Source organism: Podarcis bocagei (genome assembly GCF_964188305.1).
Source record: "Podarcis bocagei genome assembly, chromosome: 3".
In the NCBI taxonomy this organism is placed as follows: Eukaryota; Metazoa; Chordata; class Lepidosauria; order Squamata; family Lacertidae; genus Podarcis; species Podarcis bocagei.
The window spans coordinates 56,430,578-56,447,175 of NC_138127.1; the positions used below are offsets into that span (position 1 = coordinate 56,430,578).

Sequence of the window (16,598 nt, forward strand, 5' to 3'; positions counted from 1 at the left end):
TAATAATAATAATACCATGCAACCAAATTCTTTCCTTTGGGTTAAATACATAATGAGGCTAGGAAGTGACTCAGTTCTAAGCTATTCTCTTGAGAGTGCTAAATCAAATGAAACATGACAGAAGTGAAACTTAATGCAGAATGCGTTTACGTGGCAAGTTGACAATAATATGAATTCTAGATAGTGTTCTATCATGAATTTGATTCTCAAATGTGGACAGCGCTGACTCTGGTAAACGCATAATCAATTCAAGTCTATAAACAGGGCTGCAATTTAGCTTGGTTGTTGTGGGTGAGGTTTTAAGTCTGCGGAAGTGAACATGAAAAATATAAGTGATTTCAGGCAAATTGTTAGAAACTGTAGATCGGAACATGTTGGTTAAGTATGAAGTGAAGTATGATTTATTTTATTTATTTATAGTAATGCTATGCTACCTCATTACCAAAGTTCTCCGGGCTGCATAATTTATATGGGTTAAAATGCAGTAAAAATGCGACTACAACATAAAAGAAACCACAGCACAGATAAAGCAATAAAATTAAAGCACAGACAGGTCTTAAAACTTCAAAAAGCCAAAATCAGTTTTGAAAGGCCAGCTCTCGCTTGATGGTGGCCTCTGACAATGACTTCAAGGTTTGTGTAGGAACCTGTGAGAGGAAGGGACCTTTCATGTAACCTGGCTGAAAACTGCTGAGGTTTTTTAAGGTCAAAGCCAACACTCTGAGCTGGTTCTGGAAAATGACTGGAATCCAGTGTAGTTACAAAGCAACTGACATAATTCAAAACATCTAGCCCCAGTTAACAACATTGCAGCCCAGATTTCTAGACTGTTAACATAATAAAGCATCTTTCCAAACATTCTTGTGCTCCCTAATCATCACATGCTGCCCTTGTCTGCTTCAAAGTGATTTTTCAAAATAGTAAAACAAAATTTTGACACACAGAAACTTTGTGAGCCAGATCTTGAGATGGTATCTGTCTGCCTTATAGCTGGAGTTGTTTGTGTTTGCATTTATTTGTGGTTTGGAGAAGTCATGTCTGAAAGCTTTGTCCCAGGATCAAATAGAGCAGTGCTCTTTGTTTTACTGACCTTTGTTTCCTGTTGCATGTAAGTGAAAGAAAGCTATCATTAGCATTTAAGAAAGTTCCTGGAAGGTTTAATGGCGTCGGTGGATTAGTTTGCCATCCCTTTCACAACTAGGTGCATACAAGTTTTGTAAACCAGAAAGGCTGATTTTGATGTATATCCTCCCAAAGTTTCTAGTCCTTCTGAAGTATTGCTCCTTGTTTCCCATCTACATCTCAGTGAGATTTCAAAAGCTGTACTTCCCACTCTAGTACAGTGGTACCTCGCAAGACGAATGTCTCGCAAGACGAAAAACGCACAAGACGAAAGAGTTTTCCGTTTTTTGAGTTGTTCCGCAAGACGAATTCCCCTATGGGCTTGCTTCGCAAGACGAAACGTCTTGCGAGTTCTTGCGAGTTTGTTTCCTTTTTCTTAAAGCCGCTAAGCCGTTAATAGCCGCTAAGCTGTTAATAGCCGCTAAGCCGCTAATAGCCGTGCTTCGCAAGACGAAAAAACCGCAAGACAAAGAGACTCGCGGAACGGATTAATTTCGTCTTGCGAGGCACCACTGTACACAAAGAAAGGCAGGAGGGGGCAGCACATAAAAAGCTGCCTTATAATGACTCAAGAGTGTTAGTCAGTTGAGCTCAGTATTATTTATGTTGATAATGCAGCAGCTCTTTAGTTTCTCAGGTAGACATTTCTTCCAAGCCTGCTTCCATATGTTGCCTTTTCTGGAGATGCAGGGAGCAGGAGCTATGACTTCCTGCATGGAAAGTGAGTGTTCTGCCTCTGGGTGGCTGTTCTCCATGGTAGCGGTTCTATCTCATTAGCTCAGTGTTTTTCCAACCTATTTCCAGCTGTGGTCCCCTTCCGACCTTGTTTCGTTCCTGTGCCCCCGCCCCAGACTTATGGTAGCCAGGGGGGGGGCAGTGGGCAGCTGCCCCCCCAATAAGTAAAAGTCAATACAAATATGAGGTTCTGCCCCCCTAACAAAAATCCTAGCTATGCCCAGGCCCCCTCCTACCGGTAGACAGATAGTTATTTAAATGTTTTGTTTGTAAATAGAACATCTTTTATTTATAATTATTATAATTTATGCAAAATACAGTTGAGTAGAATGATAGGAACATAATGAAATATTGTTGAAGCAGAAAACATAGAATCATAGATCTGAAAAGGGACCCTAAGGGTCATCTTTCTAGTGCAACCCCTTGCAATGTAGGAAACTCAGCTAAACTCATCCATGACAGATGGTCATGCAACCTCTGCTTTGAAACCTCCAAGGAAGGAGAGTCAAGATCCCCCCAAGATCCATCTTCCATGTATTGTAAAAAGTAAACAACACTTATTTGACCCCAGTTATTTGACATGGAGGGGGAAACCTATAGATAATGTCCAAAAGGTGCACAGGGAGTTCTGTATATGTGGGAGAATTTTTAAAAGCAAGTGATCCTCACTGACCTGGTGCAAAAAGATTTGTCATCTGGAGGAGCCCTGGCTGCCTAGATAAAATACTATAGCCCCCCACACCCTTACCTGGGAGTAAGGCCCACTGAACTCAGAGTAGACAGTAGCATCAGACGACCCCGCTCAGCTAGGCGCTGGGGTGGATTTCATCCTGCGCCTTGCAGAGCCAGGCCAACAATGCAGACAGGCCCTGCACCCACTCTGCAACATCTGAAGACCCTGATCTGCTAGGTGCTGGGGTGAATTGCACCCGCCTTGCAGAGTTAGGCCCAGGCTGCCACCAGGCCCAGCACTGGCGGCAGCAACGAGCATCTCTGGCTCACTCAGCCCCACCCCAGGTCACCTGAAGGTTCTGGATTGCGGGCTCTACAGGTCAAAACGGGAGCCTCAGCGACTACCCTCTCCCACCAGAAACAAACCACGACTGCTCCAAGAAAACACACATGGCAAAAAGGAGTGTTGGTCCCTGGTGGGCCGCCCCCTTACCCTCTTGCGCTTGGCCAAGCAGATAGCCAGCCATCATGATTTTTTTTAAAATCATTTTTAAAATTCACTTCTCACTTCCTTCTGTGGCCGCCTAGCCTACTTGGTTTTCACCTAGGGCCTCCTTGGAATATCGGGGGGGGGGGGGCATGTGGCCCCCGGTTGGGAAACACTGCATTAGCTAATCAGATGGGGTAGCTTCTGACCCTCAAAATGTCTGGTGTGTGAGGCTAGATACTTCCATAATGGAGTATCTGTTACCCTGTTACCTTGCCAGCCAAGCAAGGGGCATGTGAGCGTGTATGTGCATGGAAATTGGTGTCCCACGAAGGATTTGGGAGCGCATGACATTCATATGCAGAGAGATGTGCTTACCTTCATTCCTAGGCATTTAATGCAATTCTAATCCTTTTGTGTTTGCCTTGTGCTAAGGAAATCTGTGACCTTTATTATTTTATGGGCACAAGAGTATACAGGGTACCTTACCATGCTATTCTAGGAATATTACCACTTCTAGCTTTTTGTTTGCTGGTAAGTGGGGGAGGATTTTTTTCTTTTTTCTTTTTCCTTTTCCAACTTCAGACAGAGAAGCTGGGGTGGAGGTGGGGAGCTGCATTGTTGGGAGAGCTGCTGTATGTCACATGGGAGTGGCAAGTGTACAGAAAGTTCACAATGATAGGGTGGAGACACACTAATGGGTTGCCTTTTCTAAACTGACCTCTATATCTCAATTCCTTTTGCTACTTAGGCAAGACAGTAAGTCTGAAGATGTCTCTGGCAGGATCTCCGAATCTGATCCTGAGGACTTGTCTGATGAAGAAAATGCTGAAACTTCCTATGGAACCTCTCCTCCTAGCACACCACGGCAGAATAAGCGCTCGTCAACGAAGCATCTGAAAAATAGCGTTGGGAGACCTACCGGCCGCTTTTTAAGAGGTATGTGTGTGGTACGCTGGAAAGGATAGAAGTTGTAGCCCAAAACAGCTAGAGGGCTCAAAGTTGGCCAGTCTAGCCCAATGTTGTCTACTCTGACTGGCAGTGCCTCTCCAGTGCTCCTTCCAGAAGGATTTAACTGGGAAAAACATGGATTGCCAACTACTGTGCTATGACTCCTCCCCTATTAATAACTCTGATAGTGGCTAAGAGAGGAGCCTTGAATATAGTCACCTGTATATCCTGTGGGACAAATGTGTCTCACTGCTCCCCTGAGGATTAGATAAATCATTTTTTCTACAGAGTTTTGTAGCAATAATGCAGGTGCTTTCTCCAAGAAATCATACAGGAAGATTATCAGAACACCCTTCATTGCCATTGTGTGCACCCATATGCACAACATTAGTATTGACAGATATTTATTTTTCTGTGCTGTGCTGATGATATTAATGATTCTGCCCAAATCTCACATTACTGCTCATACTAATGTAGCTCACAAACAGTACAGCATGCTAGTTAGCATTTTTCGTGTAAAATAGCTGCATTCTGTGAATATAGGAAGTCCATTTAGTTTATGCTGCTGTTTCATTGTTACCATACTAATTGTTAACATTTATAAAGTGCATGGTCGGCGGTTCGAATCCCCGTGGCGGGGTGAGCTCCCGCTGCTCGGTCCCAGCGCCTGCCAACCTAGCAGTTCGAAAGCACCCCCGGGTGCAAGTAGATAAATAGGGACCGCTTACTAGCAGGAAGGTAAACGGCATTTCCGTGTGTGGCTCTGGCTCGCCAGAGCAGCGATGTCACGCTGGCCACGTGACCTGGAAGTGTCTGCGGACGGCGCCGGCTCCCGGCCTATAGAGTGAGATGACCGCACAACCCTAGAGTCTGGCAAGACTGGCCCGTACGGGCAGGGGTACCTTTACATTTATAAAGTGCTGCAGAATGTTTAGAATACTCCACATCCCTAACACAACAGATTAGAGTAGGTCAATTTTTTTAAATCCCCATATAGATGAATGGGATCTGAGGCTGAAAAGAGTGGCTTTCTACAACCATCTGGCAAGCCCATAATAGGTCAAGATTTGAACTTGGGACTTCTGATTTGTAGCTCATTCTCTTAGGCACTATGCTGAACCTGCTCGCCAACTAGGTTGAACATATATCACTTAGTTCCTTTTTATTTTATGTAACAGGAAGAGAGAGTTCACCACCCTCTGTTAAAGCGGTTAGTGGTTCAGGTACAACATGTATAGTACGTAATTTGTGATTCATGGCAAGAGCAGCACAGAAGTTTCCCCAGCAATGCCTGAAGTACAGAAGATTCATGATGCTGGAAAGTAGAAGAAAAGTGGTAGAGATGGGAACATATACTGCACTGAAACCCCCACCTGCCCCCGAGAGCATTATACCTTTACCCCCCCCCATACCAGTAGTATAGAACTCAAATATGGAGCAAACTGCTATAGCCGTTTTCTCCAACCCTCAGAGCCTGGTAGTTTCTGTGAGAGGGCAATGGATCTATTACAATTATATCCCCCTATTGCATAAGTGTGCAAAAATGGTTGCTAAAAACTACTCTCATTCTCTATGCAACATTTTCTTTTTTGAAACTTGTTAGGGCAGGGTTGGATGGGGGGGGTAGGGGGAGAGAGCAAAAATCCTCCTTCTCCCTTCCATTAGACTTGTGCTCCCAGAATTGCTTCTTAGTCACTCATTCCAGCTGCCATGTGCAGCAAAAGAGATAATTATAATGAGAAGTCAATTCTCATAATTACAATTAGTACAACAGAATGTTTCCATTAGCATGGTTTCAGAGCTAAACCTATTACTTTAAAAGCTCCACAGTATCATTATGTCTGCCTTTAGTTGCAAAGTGACTCAGCATTGCCTTGATTTCAGGGAGTGAAATGTGCTCCAGAATTTTTTTCTGTGGTTGTCAGTTATTACTATTAAATCTGTCATGACTCTTCAGGAAAATATGAATATTTGAGTTGGTTGTGGTTTAAATTGAGCCCCTAGAAAGAGCCCTGGGAACCAAGAAACCCCAGAAATAATTTGTGATACCTAGATGAAGCCCCTTGACAATCATGACAAGAGTTTTCTTCATATCTTTAGCTGTCGAAGCTGTATGGGAAGAAGTGGTTGTATGGTAACTGGAACTTAATAAATCAGAGTTTTGCAAATGCAGCCCGTGAGAACTTCTTAATGCAGCCCCTGAGGCACCAGTGTTTAATTACATGGGATATGACTATGCTGTTGCCATACCTGTAGCCACAAATAACATTCTGCCACTTTACCTCTGGCTGTTGTTAAAGACCAGTTGGATAGCCACTGATTTAATACATTGCTTATGACAATGAACTTGAAAACATATGGGGTACAGTATTTTAAAACCACTTGTGTTACATTGAGTTCTGAACTGTTTAAATAATTGTAAGGGTGTCTAATGAATATGAACAGAATATGAAGTTTTGAGAGTATGTGTCATGTGTGTTTAGTACATCACAGAACTGGAATATTATACAAATGGAGTAAAGAAAACAGGGCATGAGTGCGTTTTTTAAAAAGTGAACTTTTTACTTTTGGTGCAAAAAAATTTTATCTTATAATTTTCAGAGAAGATGAGCTCGCCAAGCCAGCTGTCCAACAAAGACAACGCCAAAACCATTGAGAACACTGAAGAGCACAGCTATAAGCAGGGGAAAAAGATCCGAGCCACCCTGAGGACAACTGAGAGGGATCTCAAGAAAAATGTCCAGTGCTCATTCATGTTGGACACGGTTGGTGGGTCCTTGCCAAAAAAGTCAATTCCAGATGTTGATCTCAATAAGCCTTACCTCAGCCTTGGCTGCAGCAATGCGAAGCCTCTCGTATCTGTGCCTGTGCCTATAGCCAAAACTACACGCCAGACTTCTCGTACTGATTACCCAGCGGACCGCTTAAAGTTCTTTGAAACCCTGCGGCTTTTGTTAAAGCTTACCTCAGTTTCCAAGAAAAAGGACAAAGAGCAGAAAGGGCAGGAGAGCACTTCCGCTGTTGAGTTAAACCGATCCAATGAATTAATTTGGCTTGAACTGCAAGCTTGGCACGCGGGGCGGACTATTAACGACCAAGACTTCTATCTGTACACAGCCCGCCAAGCCATCCCAGATATTATTGTTGAAATCCTTACTTTCAAAGTGAACTATGGGAACCTCTCCTGTCTAGGCAGTGGCGCTAGTCTTAATGGTACATCAGGAGGACAGTGTAAAGCAGCTCATGGAGCTAATGCTATGGACTACTCTAGCTACCATGAGCATCTCTATCGCCAGCGGGTCTCATTTGAACAGGTAAAGCGGATAATGGAGCTGCTAGAATACGTAGAAGCACTTTATCCATCTCTGAAGGCCCTTCAAAGTGACTACGAAAAGTATGCTGCGAGGGATTTTCAGGACAGGGTGCAGGCGCTCTGTCTCTGGTTGAACATTACAAAAGACTTAAACCAGAAACTGAGGATTATGGGAACTGTTTTGGGCATCAAGGATCTCTCTGACATTGGCTGGCCAGTGTTTGAAATCCCTTCTCCTCGTCCATTCAGGGACAACGATCCAGAGGATGAGGAGGAGGAGGACGATAGGGGAACCTCGGGGGCGTGCACAGAAGAAAGTGAAGATGAAGAACAAATCTCTCAGGAGAGTGTGGAGGAACTCAGACAAGCCATCCAGAATAATTTTGCCAATAAGCCAAATTTTGACTTTCAGGCACAGGACCATTTGTCAAGAAAGCTTGACAGGCTTGAATCTGAGGACGACTCAACCTGCTGGGCTGTTACGGAGTGCAGCGGTGAGATGGGGTGCAGCAGACACTGTTTGACCTCTATTTATAGACCGTTTGTAGATAAAGCACTGAAACAAATGGGGTTGCGAAAGCTCATTTTAAGACTGCACAAGTTAATGCACGGCTCCTTGCAAAGGGCCCGAATGGCATTGATAAAGAGCGATCAGCAGTTGGAGGTAGGTTCTGGGAGGAATGGGGGTGGGGGGTGGGAATCGGTTCTTCACGCTGCTAAAAGATTTTCAGGAAACTGTTCCTTTGTTTCAATTTTCTCTTTGGAAACTATTCTTCTGTATAATACGCACATAGTTGTTTTGCGATATGCAATGCCTTGTTAATGAGTCATCTTAATCACTGCAATGTGTTAATGGAGAAGTATCGTATATAAAAACCCAATGTGGAACTCCCATGTTGGCCTTGGAAGTTTGCATGTGCCCTGGCTCCATGTTGGCTGCGTGAGGTGCTGAGCCCAATCTCTCCTTGAAGCTGCTTTGTTAAAGAACAGAGTGCTGAGGAAGGCTTCTCTTCTTGGCTCTCCCATCGGTGGATCTTCAGTCCAGTTTCCTTCCCTCCCTTCTTGTTTGGATCATAGTTGTTACTTACCGCCCATAAAGTCATGGGCAGAGTCTAGAAATGAAGGCTAGACTTTCAAAACGTGTTGCTTTGTGTACTGGTTAATGTATGGCAGAGTTAGGGGTCCAGCCCCACAGAAATGAAATAGAAAACTTTCCTGTATTTGTGAAGTGTGGGGAAATAAAGCTCTTATAGGAGTCCTTGCTGGAGCCCAAGTGAAATGTAGTGCATGCTTGGAATCTGTTCAGTTCTGAATTTCAGAATACGGATTGGCATGGAAATGAAACTTAATAACTTATTTCCTTTTTTATTAGGTTTATATTCTGCCCTTTGCCCAAGGAGCTCAGGGCGTTGTGTGTAGTTGTTCCCCTACCCATCTAAATTCATCCTCAATGTTTTTTTTGAGGTGGGTTGGGCTGAGATACAGTGACCAGCCCAATGTCACCAAGCCATGGTTTTCATGCCTGAGTGGAGAATTGAATTTGGCTTACCCTGGTTCTAGTCCAACACTCTTTCATGGGTTGACATCATGACACCCATGGGCATCCTCATGCTCTCAGAGATCTTTGTCCCTCCCCCTCCCTCCACTGAAATAAGCCTTCTTTAGCTAATAAAAGACTCTTTTCAAGGTAACTGTAGTGTGCTGGACATTATTGGGTGCATGCATTATTGTTAGGAAGGGGAGAGTTATGGTATGCATGTGGCTGTGCATAGCAGCTTCTTGGTTTTGTGGTTGTACCAACAAATGAAGTATGAGTGGCAACCCATTTAATCACTTCCACATTACTCTCCCCATTCTTTCAATCTCTTCCATGGCTACTGAAGTATCATTCAGATTACACCAGAATGTCTGTGTTCATCATGGCGTTTGGAGGGGGGTTGCTCAGGGACAAATGTGTGTTCTGAAGAAGATAAAGTCTGGTTTAAAGATACTGGATTTTCTTTTATTATAATATATGAGTTTGAGCATATTAATTTATACTGTAAACCTTGTATGGGAATTGAATTGAAAATATACATGTGGGTATGATGCCTTATTGTGCTTTGTATATCAAATTGCATTTTTAATTTGAATAACCACAGTGTAGAATAAAATTAGAAGGCACATCAAGACGACCCTTGCCTTGAGACTGGATTTGCTGATCATAATTATCTACTATAGCTACTTTCTCAAATTGTCCAAAGAAGGTTCTGCTACTTTTCTGTGCAGTTTTTTCCATTAACAAAATGATCGCTGCTAGAAAGTTTTTCCATTGTCTAATCTGCTCAGATTTTTAAAATGTGAATGTGGAGAGATGAGCATCGCTGTTGTGTTAACTACCCAGTGATGGCATTATCATTGCTTATAGAGTTCATACCTTTCAGCTGTTGTATAAAGAATCCTAAGTCTTATGAAATGAAACCTCATGGGATATTAAGAAACCTATCTAACAAGGTCTCATCATCTAATACGATGGTGAACAGTGAGGTGTAAAAAAGAATTGAGGCATTGACTGGTTCCATTTTCCAAATTAACTCACTTCGGAGGCTAGGATTGGAATATTAATATTAATAATAATAATAATAATAATAATAATAATAATAATAATACTTTAATTATTTATTAATTTTAACAACCAGCCATTGTAAAGGGATGTTTAATATTGAAGTCTACTCCAGATAAATTTTCTTTATTGTGGAGACATCTTTCTTTAGAACAAGGCAGCTAACCTGTGGCTGTCCAGAAGATGATGTTGGACTCCCTTCAATCCCAGCCATCATAGCCAATTGTCAGGGATGGTGAGAGTTGCAATCCAACAGTATATGGGTAGCCACAGGTTACCAACCCCTGCTCTAGAAGATACTGATGTAGACTTTTTGCACTGTTTTTTGCTCTGCAGAAATTAATAATCTATTTTAGTATATAGGAGGATGAAGTTCACATTTTGGCAATGGTGTATTTCTTAGCATGTTCATTCCTGAAATATTTTGTTTTCTGAAATAATACTATAATGAGAAGCAGTCATCTAATAATAAATGCACAAAATGTCAGAAATGTGTCTGAGGTAGTATAAAGAAAAGCAAATTGGATGTTGCATTTATGAAAACTAAGACACTTACAGTACAATCCCATGCATGCCTACTCAGAAGTCAGGCCCATTGAGTTCAGTGGGACATCTTCCCAGGTAAGTGTATATAGGAATGCAGCTTTAATATGTTTAAATTTTTGGGCTAGTATAATTACATGTAACTGGCTTACTGTGTCTGTTTAAAATTATAAATTTCTGATTCCAGAGAGATGCTGATAAAGTTATTTACTACTTAAGTATGGTAATTTCATATGTGATAATATCGAATATGATGTGCAAAGTAAAAAAAAAAAGACTTTGAGCATTCTGCCCTTTCAATTCTATGACTATATGAATGTTTAGTTACATGAGCATTTATTTATTACATGAGCTGTTGCCATGTTGGTTTCATAGCCTTGGGCGTAAAATAGGTAGTACAGTCATACCTCGGAAATCGGACAGAATCTGTACCGGAAGTCCTTTTGACTTCTGAAACGTTCAAAAACCAAAGTGTGGCTTCTGATTGGCTGCAGGAAGCTCCTGCAGACAATCGGAAGCCCCATCAGATGTGCGGCTTCCAAAAGAACGTTCGAAAACTGGAACAGTCACTTCCGTTTTTTGATTGTTTGAGAGCCGAAACGTTAGACTCCCAAGGTGTTCAGGAGCTGAGGTACGACGCTAATGTAGTAGTACTACTATACTAGCAGTAGTAGTAGTGGTAATAATAAATAATAATAATAATAATAATAATAATTTAATAATAAAATAATAATACTGATGCTATGAACACAAACTTAATACCAGTCACACTTAGAGGTGCATTCAATCATTCACTGCATACTATCTCTTCCCCAGGTATACATTTTTTAATTTGGATGAACCCATTTAGTAATAAGCAATTAAAATGCTGATATCAGTGGAAATGTGTACATTAACAGGGGTTTCCCTTTCCTAAAAATCCAAGGAGGAGCAATTTTATAAAATGCACCTCATTTTTATAAAATGAACATTTAAATTTACAGTTAGTAGCTGAAGGACAAACTTGTTGCAAATGGCTTTTTAACACATTGATGTAGGTAGTAATTTGTTTAGCGTATTAACATTTTATATTGCATGTAGTGCTGTACAATCACTTAACACGTGTTTTAGACATTGTTTTAACACTAGGACTGTTTGCAGATTGGAATTACGATGCTCATTTTAACGTTTACAGTATGGCATAGAGAAACGCAACTATCACAAAATATCCCAACGCGTCCATGCAGATTTTTTAGAGGTGCCCTCATGGAACTTCAGATATATTTTGCTTTGAATATCAATGCTTGTGCTGCATCACAAGCTGCTTTTGAAATCCACTCACTTAAAAGTGGACTTGCTAAGCAGCATGGCATGATGCTGATTTGAGAAAGCTCAAGCGCCCTGCTGGGCATGCAAAGTTAATTGTGTGATTTCTCCTGGCTTGTGACCAACATCTACTACTATAGTTCTACAGCTCTGAAAGGAAAGCCTGATTGAACAAGATTGTTGTTGTTTTAAAGTCAATGTTTGGTGGTGGATTTACACCTTATAAGTTATTAAACTGAAGGGGGGGAAGTGTTTCAGGTTGTTTGTTACATAGTATCTATTTTTTTGTTAGTTTTCAGAGTACCCAGATCCTATTTTAAGTTCAGATTACGTGCAGTTGTCAAATTCTCCGCCTTCTTCAGATCAAAAGTGCAGTACTGTGTCACGGGAAGAGCTGAAGTCTATGGATTTGCCATCTTTTGAGCCTGCATTCCTAGTTCTTTGCCGAGTCCTTCTCAATGTTATCCATGAATGCCTCAAATTAAGGTTGGAACAGCAGCCTGCTGGGGAGCCATCTCTCTTGAGTATTAAACAGGTTTGCCCAAAGTGTTTTATTAACCCCCTCCCTCCCCAGTCCTTGGCAATAAGTCTTACATTGTTCCACAGAAGGGATGCGTAGTACGTATTTAGATTGGTGGTCATATTTTTCAGTAGCATAAAAAGATACTTAAAAGATAACGAAGACCAATATTCTATGTACAATTCTAACATTTTGCAAATAATTCTCTGCTAATTGCTTTACCAAAAGTTACAGTAAGATCTTATACCTCTTCTCCCCCAAAAGCCTACAATTTTTTGTAAGCTGCTTTGAAACACAGGGTGAGAAGCAGGATATACATTTCTTAATAAAGTGATGAACAATTCAGAGGGAAGCACAGTACTGTAAGCTGCTATTTCTCTTTCTTGTAAGAATGACGACAATTACTGAGGATTCTGTGGAGGGCAAATATGGTTCTGTCTCTGCTTCTTTGCCAACTAAATTGACTTATTCCTTAGCTTCGGTAAATACATAGCCATCAGCTATATTTATTTAATGGGTTTTAATTCCCTACTCTGTTGCAGGGGCTTGGGTTATAGTATACAGTAAAAAGTTTATCACGCCCCCTCCCTTCCCCACAATTCTAGCATTGTAGCAGGCAAACGTGAAAATGTGAAGTTTTATGGGTTTCTTAAATTAAAAAAAGGCTTTTGTGAAATGATATAAAGCAAACTTTTTATAAAGGTGTGTGGGATTTGAGCTGTGGAGATCTGGATTCAGATACCATCACTGGTCATTACCATTTGAGGCCTTTCTTGGAGTAAAAAGTGGCTCCATGTTACAGGCTCATTGTGATAGTAAATGAAGAAAGGTTTGTAAAACACTTAGCAGAGTTAATGGTCTGTAGAATTCAACTCTGAAATCCCACCCACTCTACTGTTGTAGCTCTTGTGTTGCTTGGCGATTTTATGTTGTGTAGAGAGGGCCACATGATCTGTTAAAACCTCTAAATTAAATCTATGATTAAAATCTCAAGAGAAACTCTTTTTTAAGCATCCGAATGATTTATTGCTTTTTATGGACTGTTTCCTTGCAGCTAGTGAGAGAGTGTAAAGAGGTCCTGAAAGGGGGTCTGCTTATGAAGCAATATTATCAGTTTATGTTACGTGAGGTGTTAGATGACTTACAGAAGAACAACTGCAACATCGACCCTTTTGAGGAAGACCTGCATAAGATGTTAATGGTAAGCAAGCAATCCTATTTTTTAGTGGGTCACTTCTGTAGGCTTCTCTATCGGATTCTTAATTGTCTCACCATTGTCAGTTTATTTTCATTAGCTTCTCTAGTTGTGCAGGAATTGTGTTTCTGTTTTAACTACGTTGTGCAATATAATCAGGGGTCCTATCTTGGATGGTCCTGAGCTTTGCTCTTTGGAAGCAAAAACAGAGATGAGGTGCTGATTTTTACATATCTCCCTTGGCATCTCACCTACTCCCTAATACATTCTGACGATATTCCATTTCACAAAGCCACCATCACATTACAGGTGGGCTCTGTCTCCATTGTGGAGTCTGGTGAAACAATATGACCTAAATTGCTGTTCTTCCCTTTTCAAGGTTTATTTTGGTTATATGCGAAGCTGGATCCAAATGCTACAGCAGTTACCTCAAGCATCTCATAGTTTAAAAAATCTCCTGGAGGAAGAATGGAATTTCACCAAAGAAATCACTCCTTATATACGAGGAGGTGAAGCTCAAGCTGGAAAATTGTTCTGGTAGAACTTATTATTATTGTGATTCTCATGTCCATTTTGCTCAAAATTTTAAGTTTTATTAGCAGGGATTTTTTTAAAAAGTTTTATTAATTGGAAATCTACTGCCATTTACAAAAAGTAAAGTTGATCTTATTAAAAATCTAGTAAAAGTTGAATATTAAGCAGTGTGTATCTGAACAATTTTAAAATTAATTAGGCCCCCCCCCCAACTGCATCTGACTGGGGAACATTTCATTTCATTTATTTTACATAAACTTTATTTAATACTTTCTTATCAATGGCATTCTAATCCTGGAATGCTTTGGAAGTTTTGAGAGCCAGTGTGGTGTAGTGGTTAAGAGCGGTAGTCTCGTAATCTGGTGAACCGGGTTCGCGTCTCCGCTCCTCCACATGCAGCTGCTGGGTGACCTTGTGCCAGTCACACTTCTTTGAAGTCTCTCAGCCCCACTCACCTCACAGAGTTTTGTTGTGGGGGAGGAAGGGAAAGGAGAATGTTAGCCGCTTTGAGACTCCGTCAAGTAGTGATAAAGCGGGATATCAAATCAAAGCTCTTATTGATGCACAAGCCTCTTTCTGCGTTGTCTGTGGGAGTGACAATTGTTTTGGATTTTGTTTCAGTGACATTGCAGGAGTGCTGCTTAAATCTACAGGGATCTTTTTAGACTCTGGCTTACAAGAGAGCTGTGATGAGTTTTGGGCTAATGCTGATGACAGTGCAGCTTCAGATGAAATCAGGTACTCCCAGACCTACATAAGATACACTATCATGTTACGGATGTCTTTATATGCATGAAAGAAGCAGCATGAATTTCTTTTAAAAATGCAGCAGAAACCCAGTGTTTGTGTATGCTCAGCCTAATAATGCTTGCAGTTAAGGGCATGAAAATAATTTCTGTGCCTTGTTTCCTTAACTGCACACTTTGTCTTTTTGTGTAGGATGTGTCATCTTCTCAATACCAGATTCATTTTTAGCTTCTTGTTTGTACATATTTGCCTTCTGACTTCTTGATTAGCCTTTTTTATGTGTTCTTCTTCAGCACATTTGAATGCATGTGTGACAATGTGTTGAAATAACTGCATTCTGTTAAATTATTTGTAGGAGGTCTGTGATAGAGACCAGCCGGGCACTGAAAGAGCTGTTCCATGAAGCCAGAGAGAGGGCATCCAAAGCTCTTGGCTTTGCCAAGAGATTAAGAAAGGTAAAAAGAAAAAATGGTTTTACATAGTGTGCCCAATTCAGCTGCATTGATAGGCTTCTTAACAGTGCAGTTTGATAAACACCTGTCATTTTATTCTTAGGACCTTGAAATAGCAGCAGAGTTCACATTTTCTGCCTCTGTGCGGGACTTCCTCAGTGCCCTGAAAGCACAACAGTACATGAAGGTAAAATCAGCCTGGGGCTTAAAGGGATTATTATGCTCTCCAGTGTGTGGCGTGTAGATCTTGTGCATGTCCAACTACCAAGGTTAGACATGTCTAGCTACCAAGGCCCAGTTCGTGGGGGCATACTTTGCTGAATTGTAAGCTGCATTTGGATCATACAATGAAGGGAAGGATAAGATACACTTAATAAATAATTTCTCGCTGAGGGGGTAAACCTGTGCCTGGGTTGTACCACTGAAGGTGGGGGCCCATGTGACTGAATGCTGTTCCTTGGACATCCATCTGTGTACTTGGAAAGCACCTGACCTCCCTGATATACATTGTGGGGCAGAGGTGGGTGGGAAGGAAAGGCATCACTTCACTGCTGTGAGTTCATTGCCCTCTTGCAGCCCACCAGTACACAGAATGTGTCCCATGGTTGCCAAGTTATCTGAGAGGTGTTCCTGACTTTCTGTGCCATGTTGATGGGTAATGAAACATGGGAAGACAGAGTGATGCCTAGTGATGCGTTGTCAATACACCCTGGGGCAAGAGCAACACCACTTTGTATGCCGTCAGTGTCAATTCTCTGTAGTCTTGTTCCCTGTGTGATCCCCACTGGCTAGTATCATGCAGTGATGGGGGAGGCAACAGAGATACAGAAGCACTAGGTGGTGGTTGTAGGGAGGGATGCAGTGCAAATAGCCACGGAAAAGGTGCATAAAGGTATGGGGTGGAAGTCACTTAGTATCTGTGAAAATCCTTTCACCCTGAGAAAAATGAGTGAAATTTTTCTGTGGTTCTAGTTGTTAATAATTTGGACCATACTGGTTTGTTTTTCAGGTACAGATCCCTGGACTTGAAAACTTACAGATTTTTGTGCCAGATAACCTTTCAGGAGAGAAATCTATCATCCTGCAACTACTTAATACAGCTGCAGGAAAGGACTGTTCAAAAGACTCTGATGAGGTTGCAAGCGAACCATTTTTACTTATGACAAAGTACAGAGACAAAGATGATGACACTGATGACAGCTGGAGCACTTGGGAAGGACCACCTGTCAAAATTGTCCCTCAGGTGGAGACAATTGACACATTGAGAAGTATGCAGGTAAAGAATTTCTGTATTAGTATTCTTCTGATTTGGTAAATGGTAGTTATTTATGGAATCCCAACATTTAAGAAATGCTCTGCTTTTCTCACATGTAAGAAAATCAGAAATACTACTAGGGTAGGATCTTATGTGCTTGAGAAT

The 16,598-nt window shown here is 41.4% G+C and overlaps 1 protein-coding gene across 5 annotated transcripts in view; it reads left to right on the plus strand.

Annotated features, from left to right (window-relative positions):
- Nucleotides 1-16,598, plus strand: part of MAP3K4 (mitogen-activated protein kinase kinase kinase 4) — a 72,953-nt gene that overhangs the window by 31,780 nt on the left and 24,575 nt on the right. For all 5 annotated transcript variants that reach the window (XM_081187929.1, XM_081187925.1, XM_081187927.1 and 2 more), the window contains exons 2-10: nt 3,768-3,955; nt 6,569-7,944; nt 12,023-12,265; nt 13,305-13,451; nt 13,825-13,982; nt 14,601-14,717; nt 15,082-15,181; nt 15,282-15,365; nt 16,188-16,454. In XM_081187929.1, the coding sequence (XP_081044055.1) occupies nt 6,574-7,944; nt 12,023-12,265; nt 13,305-13,451; nt 13,825-13,982; nt 14,601-14,717; nt 15,082-15,181; nt 15,282-15,365; nt 16,188-16,454 (2,487 nt within the window). In that variant the 5' untranslated portion in view covers nt 3,768-3,955; nt 6,569-6,573. The remainder of the gene's footprint in view (nt 1-3,767; nt 3,956-6,568; nt 7,945-12,022; nt 12,266-13,304; nt 13,452-13,824; nt 13,983-14,600; nt 14,718-15,081; nt 15,182-15,281; nt 15,366-16,187; nt 16,455-16,598) is intronic.